This window comes from Colobus angolensis, unplaced genomic scaffold (assembly GCF_000951035.1).
Source record: "Colobus angolensis palliatus isolate OR3802 unplaced genomic scaffold, Cang.pa_1.0 Scaffold160, whole genome shotgun sequence".
In the NCBI taxonomy this organism is placed as follows: Eukaryota; Metazoa; Chordata; class Mammalia; order Primates; family Cercopithecidae; genus Colobus; species Colobus angolensis.
In genome coordinates, this window is record NW_012114711.1 from 8,128,513 (window position 1) to 8,141,013 (window position 12,501).

Sequence of the window (12,501 nt, forward strand, 5' to 3'; positions counted from 1 at the left end):
TTCCCTCATCTTAAAATAGATCTGGCTATATTTTGAGGTTTTAGGCAGAGAGGTCTCAGGATATACTTGTGATTCCCATTATGTGGCCTATTTTGATCACTTTGTATCAGAAATCTTGAGAGACTTAGGTGTGTTTCTGGAACTTTTTGTCTCATGCCATCATGTCCCTGGACAACAAATTCCTGTCCTCCCTTGGCAGGGTGGCAGAGTTCAGTTGGTGGTCCCTCTCATCTCTGCCAAGGGGTCTCTCCCAAGAGACAGGAGATTCCCCTTTGGCCAACGCCACCTCGCCCCAGTAGACGCTTCGCCCTTTCCTCCAATCTGCCTCCAGTTGGCTTTGCTTCTTTTCTGTTCATTCGAGTCCTCTTCTTTTCATGACTTGCAATGCAGCCCAGTGCCAGTGCCTGATGCAGGGCACATAGTGGTGAGAGGAACACAGTCCCTACCCTCATAGGTCTCACAGTCTGGAGCACAGCACAGGGACAGCTGTTGCGTGAGTGCTCACCCTGTACTCTTCTCTACACACTCTCACTACCACCTTTGAGGTAGATGGTATCTTCCAATTACACCTGAGGAAACTGAGGCTTGGTGAAGTTAGGTAACTTGCTCAGAGTCACACTGTCAATAACTGGTGGAGGCAGGAGAGCCACACAACTCTGTTGATGCCCAAGTTGACACTGCCTTTTATTCAAGCATGTGAAAAAGTCCTTGCATCAGTGAAACTGGCGTTTCACGTTCTAGTTTGCATCTGTGCTTTCAAGTCTCTAACTTATCACAGAAAGATAAGAGTAACTCTCAGCTTCTGATGATGCTACCTCAGTTCAGTTTTAGGAAATGCAATAGGATCAGACTAGATTGTGGTTGGATGCCTCTCCTGTGCTTCAGGGGGGATTTTCTAAGCTGTGTGGACCTTGACTTGTTTGTGGCTTCAAGTAATATGCTCCTTTTGGTATCAAAGCAGTCCTGAATGTGTCTGGTAAGAACCAGAAAACACTGACACTTCAAATTATTCTACTAATAAGGAAAGCCTGCAACCAAAAGAAATTGGGCTGCCCATAAAAGGAGAGAGACCTCAGCAGGGAACACCCATGTGTTCCAGGGTTGGGAGAGCTGCCTCCATGCTAGCAGGCCAGAAGGCAGGGAGGGTAATCTGGTGGCCTAATTAAACTGCCGCCCTCCCCCAGCCCCCAAAGACTGGCTGGACCTGGTCTTGAGCCTGCATTAAAGCTGTGTCCTTAGAAAAATATTAACACCTGGAGATGAAAGTGTGCAAAGTTCATAAGCAGGCAGTTAACAAAAGCAGAAATCCAGATGGTCAGTAAACATGCAAAAAGGTTCATCCTTGGTGCTAAACAAAGACATGCTAACGAAAACAGCACAATCCCATGTTTTACCTGTGACGTTAGTGAAGGTTAAAAAGCCTGATGGTGCCCAGTACTAGTGAGAGTGGGGTAAAACGGGCATGATTCTTTACTAGTGGTGAATGTAAAGTGATCCTGCCTTTCTGAAGGCAGTAGGCAAAATGTTTCTCTTATACCATTTGACCCAAATACTCCATTTCCAAAAATTTGCTGAAGAGAAAACTAGATGAGCATGTATAGAGGCATGTATAGAAGTATTCCGCGCAGCATTATTTATTACGACATATAATTGGAAACATCTTGACTGTGTTTTAAAAACATATTAGTTATATTAATCATGTTTTTCCCATGTAGTGAAATACCAGGTAATCATTTTTAACAGGAAAATGTTCCTGATGACTTGGTGAAAGGCTGGTTATGTGCCAGTATTATGGTCTAATATTTTTGTAAACAATATGTATGTATAAATTGCATTTTTTAAGGCCAGAAGGAATTAAGCTATTGAATTATTCGTGACTTCTTTTTCTTTGTTTTCCAAGTTTTCTCCATTGAACATGTATAATTTTCTAATTAGAAGAAAGCTTTTCTTTTATAGAAATAATATTTATTGACTGTTTTAAAATCAGAAATTACAGATGAGTGAAAAGAAAAAAATTGCTTGTCATTTGAATGATTTGGAGCCTGTATAATCTCTGCGGTCCTTAACAACAGAAAACAAGTATCATTTGCTTGTTGTCTGAAGTTGCCCTTACTTGCCACTTTATATTGAACTGCTGGAAAATATTTAACCAACATTAACAGCAACACTTTGCCTTCTGTGGTATTGTATTGTATTGACTAAACGCCTCTTCCTTGCTTCCCTTTAAGTATCCTACTCTACCCAATGCCTTTCACAGAACTAGTCTCAGAACACAGACTGGTGTTAAGGAGGCAGAAAAGCCAACCAACCAGAAAATTACCTCAGATGTAAAATTCTAAATTGGAAGGGACTCAGAGATCAGCTGTCTCAGTCCACTTATTTTACAGATGAGGAAACAGAACCAGAGAGCTTAGATGGCTTGACCGACATCTTGCAACAAATTAAAAGCAAAGTCAGGATTTGACCCTGTCCCCGACTCACTTCACGGTGCAGTCACACCCCAGAGCCACAGTGGAGACCAAACCTTCTGTACAAGATTAGACAGCAGCCAGAGGCCATGCTAAAAACTAGCCTCAGGTCTGAGAGTAACTTCGGAGAGCTCTCTCCCCACACTCCCCACCATTCTCCTAGCCAAGTATCTGTGACTGTAGCTCTTGGAAAACTAGCCATCATCCTCCCATACCTATATGTACCTACAGGGATCCTCCATTCCTCAGGAAGCCAACTTCTTGCAAAGAGCAGTTTCCTTAGCAGAGGGCAAGCCTGGATTGTGAATGCACTGTGACCTGCAGGGGTCTTACCCTCACAGTGTTACCGCCACTAATGTCCCTGTGATATACTAGCTATGTGACCCTGCCCCAGTCTCTTGATCAGGAAATTAATCATTACTATTTATTGTACTTACTCAACATATGTATGCCAGTGTGCTAAGCACTGTGCATACGTGGTTTACTTATTCTTCATAATAACTCTACATCCTCCAGTTTGCAAATGAGGTAATGGAGACTCAGAGGGGATGATGAAAGTACCTAGCCTGAGATCATATGGTGGACAGTAGCTGAGCTAAGATTTGAACTTACATCTAAGTCCAGAGTTCTTGCCACTGATGCTGGCTTGTAGTACGTCTGCCTTCCCAACAGACACTTGGCTGCAGGAAGGCAGGGACCAGGGTGGCTGGCTCTTCATAGAAACTCAATTCAGTACCTTCTAAATGAATGGATGCCAAGACCCTCATCACTTTCCTCTTCCTTTCTCTCTGAAACTTATTGGCACAAGCATGTATTTTCTCTATTTCCAGGCCCTCTAAATGGCTCTGGATACTACTTGAAATTGCTATTGTTTCCTGCTGCCCTCTCCTGTGTTTATTTTTCCTCATTTTTACCATCTCCGTTTCACTGTGAAGCCAGGGAAGATGTTCAGTGTTAAGATCATGTGTAATGCTTTTGAGTTTCTAAGAGGGTAAATGCTCTATAAACCAAGTTTTCATTATGGGATAGTGATGTACATCTAACATCGAGGCTTCTTAAAATTCTTTTTGTTTGTTTTCAAAGCTTTTTGATTTAGTGTACAGAGAAGAGACTTTGCTTAATGTCATTAAAAGTGTCACTCGCAATGGACGGTCCATCATCCTGACAGCAGTTCTGGCTCTGATCCTTGTTTACCTGTTCTCAATAGTGGGCTATCTTTTCTTCAAGGATGACTTTATCTTGGAAGTAGATAGGCTGCCCAATGAAACAGCTGTTCCAGGTGGGTTTGGGATCTTCTGATCTTTTTAATGTTAAAAGATTATTTCCTGATTATAAGTAAACTAAAGAAAATAATGACTTTAGTAATGCAGCTATCTCCCCATTGTATCTCCCTAACACGTAGAGTGTGAATTTCAAATACAGATCTTCATTCTCACTTTACTCAAAAGGCAGTGTGGCATATCAAATGCTAAGAGTGAGTGACCAGATCTGACATTTATTTATTCACTAACATCATCTTTTAAACTAATGCAACGTTTTTGTAAAGCAGTGACCATATATATTGAGAGCGTTGGAGTATGCATCCCTTTAACTTAGTAAATCTACTTCTAGGAATCTATACATAAAGAAAAAAAAGCCTGCTGACTGTGCATGTAGAAACAGACATATTTGGGAGAACATTCGCTGCAATGTACAGTTGGAAGCAGTCTAAATGTTCAGGGGTGTTTCATCAGATCATGGTACATCCATGAGGTGGGGTGCCTTGCACATAGGTACATCTTTATAAACCTCCATGGAAAAAATACCCACTAGATATAGCTGGAAATGGCAGAAGGATAACTATAGTAGGATCACATGTATGTCTTTTTTTTTTTTTTTTTTTTTTTTTGAGACCCAGGATCTCACTCTGTCTCCCAGGCTGGTGTGTGGTGGTATGATTTCAGCTAACTGCAACTTCCAACCTCCCGAACTCAAGCAATCCTCCCGCCTCAGCCTCTCCAGTAGCTGGGACTGCAGGCGCCTGCCACTGCATGTGGCTAATTGTCTTTTTTGTAGAGATGGGTTCTCGCCATGTTGCCCAGGGCTGGTCTCAAACTTCTGGGCGCAAGCAATCACCCAGCTTTAGCTTCCCAAAGTGCTGGGATTACAGGTGTGGGCCACCATGCCCGGTCTTCTTATGTTTTCTTAAAAATTAAAAAGCTCATATCCATATATGAAAACATGGATGACTATATCTCCAGACTGCTAGCAGTAGCTCACTCTCTGGGGCTTTTTTACTATATGCAGATTTTGCAGTGAGCTCATGTTATTTTTACACATAGCAAGAACAGAAGAGATTTCCAATTTTGAGAGTGCAAAAAACTGACCATAATACTTTATTGACACCCAAGTGCCCTTTTCTCTCAGTTAAAATAGTTGGCCCTACTTAGTGAAATACTACTGGTTGTTCATCCCCTGAGTCTAAGGAACAGACTAGAATCATTGTGGCTGACTGAGCCAGCCAGCCTTTGTGCTCTCCCTCCCAAAGGCTTTGTTCTTGGCATGTATCTCCAGCCTCCCAAGTTGACACTAAGTCACACTTAAACTGCCAGCCATCTTAGAGTTGTGGACTAAACTGGCCTGGACCTTGGATTTCTATGAATGCCTGCTGATGCTTCTTGTGCAGACTTGGTATAAATCTTCCTGGAGTCTGTACGTTCAGTAGTATCTGTCTAAGAGTTTCAGCTGTTTGTCTGTAAAGTTGGAGAGGTGCTATTTAAGTGCGATATTTCTAGTAAGCCTACAGGAATTGACATTTTTGGCTTTTTTCCCATCCAGATCACCAAATGAAAGTGTAAATTGCATTTCTGCTTTGAATTTATATGCAAGATTCTAGGGTGTTATTTATGTAAAGAATTGTTTAATCAGCCGTGAATTGGGGACTTCAAACATTTTAACCATATGCTGCCAGACTGTTCATCATAAAATTTCCTCTCTCTCCCAGAAACCGGCGAGAGTTTGGCAAGCGAGTTCCTGTTCTCCGATGTGTGTAGGGTAGAGAGTGGGGAGAACTGCTCCACTCCTGCACCCAAAGAAGGTAGGACCTCCTAACTGTAAGCCCCATAATATCAGACTCCTTCAGAGGCTTAACTGATGCAGGTGGTGTTGGAAAAAGATTAAATTTACTGCTCAGGAATAAGGCTATAGCAAAGGGAAAGACTGAGAGAGAAGAGGGAGATAAAGGGATAAGAAGGTTACACATGAAGAAAAGATCTGATGTGATTCAGCCAATTTATACTGAGTGCCCGCCATTTGCAGGGACTGTGGTGTACTCTAAGAGACAGTAATGTAGTGGAAGGTGCAGGCAGGCCAAATGGTGATTGCTAGAGAGTTGCCCAATGCTGGGAATAAGGATGGAATACAGAAGTTAGGCACCCAGCCTGCTACTGCGGTCAGCGTATCATCAAGGAAGTGATACCCAAACTGTAACAGAAGACTCTTGATATTCCAAGGAGAGGGAATAGTACATCTAAAGGCTTTAAAGGTCAAAAGAAAAAAACAGCAAGTTTGGGGAGATAATGATTATAAGGAAGGAGAGTAGCAAGAAATGAAGCCACAGATGCAAACAAAGGGCTAGATCATGAAGGGTCTTCTGTGTCAGGCTTAGGAGGATAAACTTCATCCAGAGGATGGTCAGGGGTTGTTGGAAGATGAGTAATGAAATCTGTGTTTTAGCAAGACCCTTCTGCAGCTGGAGAAAGGAATGAGGCAGACAGCAAGGCATAGCTCTTACTGCGTACACCAGTGAAAATGAACAGCCTCCAACGTAAAGCAGTTTATCCAGAGGCCCTGCTGTGAAATATCCCTGGATTTAGTCCTCACATCATCCCCAGTGAGGAACTTGGGTCCTGTGGCATAACCCTCATCTGAGAGACAAGATGCCTGTGACTCAGAGTTGTGAAGCAACTCATCTAACATGAAAAGACTGTTTGCAGCTGGGTCTGGGGTTTAAAACCTGAAAAGGACAGGGCATGTTTTAGATCCCATAGAGGGAGAGCAATACTACCATAGCTGGAGAAATTAGCAGGGGTTAGCGATGAAAACAGAGTTGCCCCAGACGACTTTAGCTTTTGAAAGAAAGTACTTGGCTCGATTCCTTAATTTTATTCTTTCATGTGCCTGGTAAGATGGCATTCAGGAAACAGAATTTCAAAATCCCGGTCTCTTCTTTCTCCTCACATTTTCTGTCTGTTATTACTTGCCATGTTCACAGAGCTGGTGCCTGCAGAAGAAACGGAACAGGATAAAGAGCACACATGTGAGACGCTGCTGATGTGCATTGTCACTGTACTGAGTCACGGGCTGCGGAGCGGGGGTGGAGTAGGAGATGTGCTCAGGAAGCCGTCCAAAGAGGTAAATTAATCCCAAGGGGAAGGAAGGGCAAAGGCGGCGGGTGGGGTGGTTGGTGGGAGCACCATGCAGTGGTGTTGAGTGTAAACTGAAGACGCAGAGGAAGAGCTGGGAGTAGGGCTGAGCAGCTGCGGAACTAGCTCATCAGGCTTCTTTCCTCTCTATCATGTGAAGTGGTGCCGCAAAATCAGCTGCGTGGAAAGGGTTAGCTCTGGCTCTCTGTTCAGTAGATTTAGGGACCGTTTCCATCAGGGTTAGGCCTGATCCACCTGGACGCACGTCAAATATCCCTCCTGGCTGTGTCACACCACACTTGGAGAAATCACAATTGAGACAGGGGATTTGAAAAGAGATGCAATTTTGAATTTAAAAGTTTAATACCCAATTTAATTTCTACCCCAGTAGATGAGGTCTCACTTGAGCTGTGTCCCAGGCTATGCAGACCAAAGGGTCACAAGGGACCCAGACTGATTCAGACACCTCTCTTTTCCAGGAACCCCTGTTTGCTGCTAGAGTGATTTATGACCTCTTGTTCTTCTTCATGGTTATCATCATTGTTCTTAACCTGATTTTTGGGGTTATCATTGACACTTTTGCTGACCTGAGGAGTGAGAAGCAGAAGAAGGAAGAGATCTTGAAGACCACGTGCTTTATCTGTGGTGAGTGTTGCTGGCCAGCTGCAGCAAGGGTGTGAAGGCCCAGCGTGGCAGAGGCATGTGGAGACTGCGAGGGTGTGATGGGCGGGTGCGTGCCCAGTTATTCAGGAGGGGGCACCGGCTGCGTCCTCTTGACTCTTCTACCCTCTGCAGTGAGTGAGGCTCTACTTGGCCTTTATTCTGCTGGGAAGTATTTACAGACCTGGGTCTGACTGAACTGCTACCACTTACTAACTATGTAACCATCATTTAGTCATTTAACATCTTAAATCCTCCTTTCTTCATCTGTAAAATGGGTATAATAACATGTCCTTCTCTGCATTATTGTGAGAATTAGGAGAGACAGCATATGTAAAATTCCTAGCTAGACCCTGGCACACTGTAGGCAGGGGAGGAGAAGTAGTGAACTGCTACATAAAAGAGGTACATGGGCACCAAAGAAATCATTTTCAGTATAACTACAGGAAAACATTTGTAAATGTAAACTAATCATGGAGGAATCTGGGTTGCTGAGTAATCATTTCGAGATTATTCATCATATGGCTACTAAATATATAAATTTCCTAGTGGTATGTATGCTTAAAAAAAACAGATCATTTTCCAATTAAAGACTTAAATTCTTTGCTTTTTGCCCCCTTTAAAACCTTTTTAAGCTTTTTGCTTTGGCATAATTTCAGAGTTACAGAAAAGACATGACTAGCCAAAGAATTTCTATATGCTCTTGACCCAGAATCCCCAAATATTAATATTTCATCTCATTTGCTTTATTCACACACACACACACACATTGTCTAATGTGAGTGGCTGACAGTGATGCTTTCTTATCCCTAAATATTTTAGTACACATTTCCTAAAAACAAGAACATTCTCTTGTGTATCTACAGTATAATTATCAAAATTAGGAAATTAAAACCAATCCAATACTGTTATTTCATCTACAGACCTTATTCAAATTTCGTCCTTCATTCCAATAATGTCCTTTGCAAATCCCACCTCCTGTGGGGCTGCAGTCACCATGCCTCATTAGCCTCCACGGACACTGTTGAAGCATATAGGTCAATCATTTTGTATAACGTCCCTTGATCTGAGTTTGTCTGATGTTTGCTCATGGTAAGATTGAGGGTATACGTTTTCCACAGGAATATCAAAGACATGCTGTGGTGTTCTTTTCATTGCATCATATCAGGAGGCATGTAATGCCAGTTCATCTCCTAACTGGTATCTCGGCTCATTGTAACCTCTGCCTCCTGGGGTTCAAGCAGTTCTCATGCCTCAGCCACCTGAGTAGCTAGGATTACAGGTGCCTGCCACCACAACTGGCTGATTTTTTGTATTTGAGTAGAGATGGGATTTCACGGTGTTGCCCAGGCTGGTCTCGAACTCCTGAGCTCAAACAGTCCACCTGTTTTGGCCTCCCAAAGTGCTAAGATTACAGGCATGAGCCACTGCATCCAGCCGTGATACTAACTTTGATCATTTGGTTAATGTGCTAATTGCCAGGTTTCTCCAGTAACTCCATAAAGTTACTTTTTTGGAGAGACACTGTGTAAATATCCTGCTATTCCTTAAACTTTCACCCCTTAGCTTTAGCATTCATTGATGATGTTTGACTGGCTCTATTATGATGATGGTTGCCCAGTGATAATTTTTATTATTACTCCTACATTTCTTTATTGGCTTTTTATTGTAAGAAAGAATTTTTTCTTCTCCCGACGTATGTATGTATATTTCTGTGTTTGTATTTGTAACAACATGGACTTACGGATTTTTATTTTATTCAATGGGCTATAATCTTTCACTATCATTATTTATTTTGATGTTCAAATTGCTTCAGATGTGGCCAGTGAGAGCCCTTTCCAGCTGGCTTCTGGGTTTAGTCATATTATCATCATTTTCTATGTACTCTCTGACTTTTTTGGCATCATTACATATTCCAGGCTTAGGCTCACCTCATACATTTCCTGACCGATCCCTGGAATCAGCCATTTCTCCAAAGAGCCCTGGTTCTTTTTATCGGAGAAAGGTATTTAGAAGCCAAGATCTGGGGACTGAGTGTGCTCATTCCTGTTGGTGTGCTGCTGCTCTCAGGGCTTATTACGGTACAGATCTAGAGGAGAGGTGTATGCATCTGCATATGTGTGTATGTGTACACAGCACATGTATCTGCACACATCTGTGTCTATATGTATGAAAAACGATGAATTCATACTGATACCTTTAATTCCATTTCAGCATTACAGGGTTTATCCTTTCTCCCTTTCTCCATTTGCATTCTTTTCTCAGGCAGTGAGGAATCCGGCTCCCATTATCCTCAATATATTTATTTGATCAATCCTAGAATACATAGAGACTAGAATTGCCCACCCAGGCCTCTTCAAATTATAAACCTACCACCTAGAGTTCAAAATTTGTTTAAAGTTCTTGTTGTCCTTATTCTGCTTCCTCAAAAGCCCTTAACATACCTGCATTTTGGCATTTACCTGGGTGAAGGGACTTCACACTCCCTGGTTGTCTGCAATGTGTGAGTGTGTCACACACATTCTCATTTTACCCCTTAACACTCCTGGAACCTAGACGGTGGTCGTCCCATTCACTGACAAGGCCACTAAGGCATGTGGAGATGAAGCAGCAACTGCTAAGTGGCAGAGGTGGGATTCAAACCCAAGTCTGTCTGACTCACAGCCTGTGTTTTCCTGCCATAATGTAAACATGAATGCACTTATAAGGCCAACAGAATCCGACTCTTTATAAAGATAGGAGTGAAACCACAGCCCCCTTTCTACTGACAATTCTGTTACTGATTTTCTCTTTTACCAAGACTGCTCAGTTGGGGCTGGGGGCTTTTTGTCTCATTTTTAGGCTTGGAAAGAGACAAGTTTGACAACAAGACTGTTACCTTTGAAGAACACATCAAGGAAGAACACAACATGTGGCACTATCTGTGCTTCATCGTCCTGGTGAAAGTAAAGGACTCCACCGAATATACTGGGCCCGAGAGTTATGTGGCAGAAATGATCAAGGTGAGTGGAAAGGCCTCCCGGGAGCAAGGTGGTGGGCCTACTGGCCTGGCTTCTCAGCTCTGAGCAATGCCCCAGCAGCCCATGGGGGAGCTGCACAACAGAAAAATAACATCCGATGTTGCCTGAGCCCTTCTCACGGATGGGGCGCTGTGCTCTGTGAACTTCGTGTGTTCTCTTGAGTGATCCTGAGAACCACCAGACAGGTGGTATCAGCCTATGTTCATGGGGGAAATGTCGAGCCTCGGTGTGATTAGCACGTGACCGTGGAGCTGGGGCTGGGATTTTAATCTGGATCAAACTCCATAGCCCGATTTCCTGTCGCTATGTTAATCTGCCTCTTTTCTTGATAATGCTTTGTTCTCCCTTCTTTTTAAATAACATCTACTCTCTGAGAGGTGTCTTAGAGGCAAAGTGATTAGCCTGGTTTGTGTTTGCCCTCAGCCTTGACTTTCTGGGAGACACTCTACTGATCATTAAGAAGTGATCATATGATGGAGGAATTTGAGTTCCAAATTAATCTTCTCGCTGATGCGAAGTGTGGATACTATGTCCCAGGAAGGGGAGAAGCTGCTTCAGGCTGTTAGAGAGTACTTCTCAGGCAGGTTTTGCCGAGATACCAAACGTGCACTGTGGGTGTCCCGGGCCAGCTGTCCTTTCAGACCTGTGCTTTTCCAACACCATTAAAATGTTCAGGGGTGGAGAGTGGAGTGAGAAGCATGAACTGTGAAATCGAGGGAGTCTGTGATTCACGCTGGCTCCCTCTGAGGAGAAGGGGCCAACTCTCCTTCCAGTTACCAAGGACTTGAGCGCTCGGCCTGATAATGACTTATGCTCAAGAAGCCTGCTTTTTATGTAGATGTAATTTTCAAGCTTTTTATGTAAAGATACTGGAAGTCAGGTCTGTTCAGAAAAGTATCATCATTGACAGGCCTAGAGGCAGCCAGGCTTTCAGTTTTATTGCCAGCAGGGCAGCGGTTACGTGGTTGTATTTGCTGAATACCCCAATTACAGAGGCACAGAGGCCTCTCCTAGGCTTTGGAGGGCTTTCTGGAGATACTGTGCCGTCTGTACCTTTGAGGTCCTTAGAATTGAATTCTGTGCTTCCTAAATTTTAATGTACATGTGAATCATCTGTGGAGCTTGTTAAAATTCAAATTCTGACTCAGCAGTCACTTCCAGGACTTGAGATATTCTGCATTTCCAACAACCTTCCAGGAGATGCCGAAGCTGCTGGTCCGGGAATCACCCTTTAAGTAGTAAGAGCCTCACAGCAGAGACAAAACAGATGCTTACTTAAGATGCTTACTTACTCTCAGAGGGGTTGTGTGAATGATGAGGAGAAATATTGCTAATCCTTTACATACATTTGGCCCTCTTTGGTTTGTAAAGTCCTCTCACCTCTAGTATTGTATTTGGTTGTTAAAGTTACCCTCCATGGGGAACCTGGAGGAAGGGACTTCTGGGGTGGGGAGAGATAGATGGAGGTTCATGGCATAACTTTTGAAAAAGGTTTTAAAAGAGAGGATGAAGACACTAGGGTCATAGATTAGCAGAAAGAAAGGAGAAAAAAAATCAGCACAGAGTGGGGAGAAAAAGACACAAGTTGCAGAATGCGGATGATGGCTCATCCCTTTTACAGATAAAAGCCAGGCTGGGGGTTAAGCGACTTCCTAGGAACAGCTCAGAAGGAACTGAGCCAGAATTCAAACCAGGCTTGGCTGACTGTAGAAATCGCATTCCATAATCATGTTGTTGGTAGGAAACTGGGAGGATGCTGGTGATTCTGGGCAGACTCCTATTTTTAAGCAGATTAGGGATTCTGATGGGTGCCAGTGTGGATTTCCACAGGTGAGGTTTCCAGGGTCAGGACACATTAACTGAAAAGTCCTCAATTCCTTCCTTTTCCTCCAATTGTCAACACTGGCAAATTAAACCCTACTCAATCAGCATTTATACTGACAGAGATCT

The 12,501-nt window shown here is 43.1% G+C and overlaps 1 protein-coding gene and 1 long non-coding RNA gene across 2 annotated transcripts in view; one reads left to right on the top strand and one right to left on the bottom strand.

Moving 5' to 3' along the window:
- The window catches only part of ITPR1 (inositol 1,4,5-trisphosphate receptor, type 1), a 355,819-nt gene that overhangs the window by 315,802 nt on the left and 27,516 nt on the right, over positions 1–12,501 (top strand). Inside the window, exons 55-59 of the mRNA XM_011937251.1 lie at positions 3,552–3,747; positions 5,452–5,544; positions 6,721–6,860; positions 7,351–7,516; positions 10,373–10,533. Coding sequence (XP_011792641.1) covers positions 3,552–3,747; positions 5,452–5,544; positions 6,721–6,860; positions 7,351–7,516; positions 10,373–10,533 — 756 coding nt within the window. The remainder of the gene's footprint in view (positions 1–3,551; positions 3,748–5,451; positions 5,545–6,720; positions 6,861–7,350; positions 7,517–10,372; positions 10,534–12,501) is intronic.
- Positions 6,594–12,501, bottom strand: part of LOC105508381 — a 43,499-nt gene continuing 37,591 nt past the window's right edge. The window contains exon 3 of the long non-coding RNA XR_001001256.1: positions 6,594–6,729. This is a non-coding gene — a long non-coding RNA (uncharacterized LOC105508381). The remainder of the gene's footprint in view (positions 6,730–12,501) is intronic.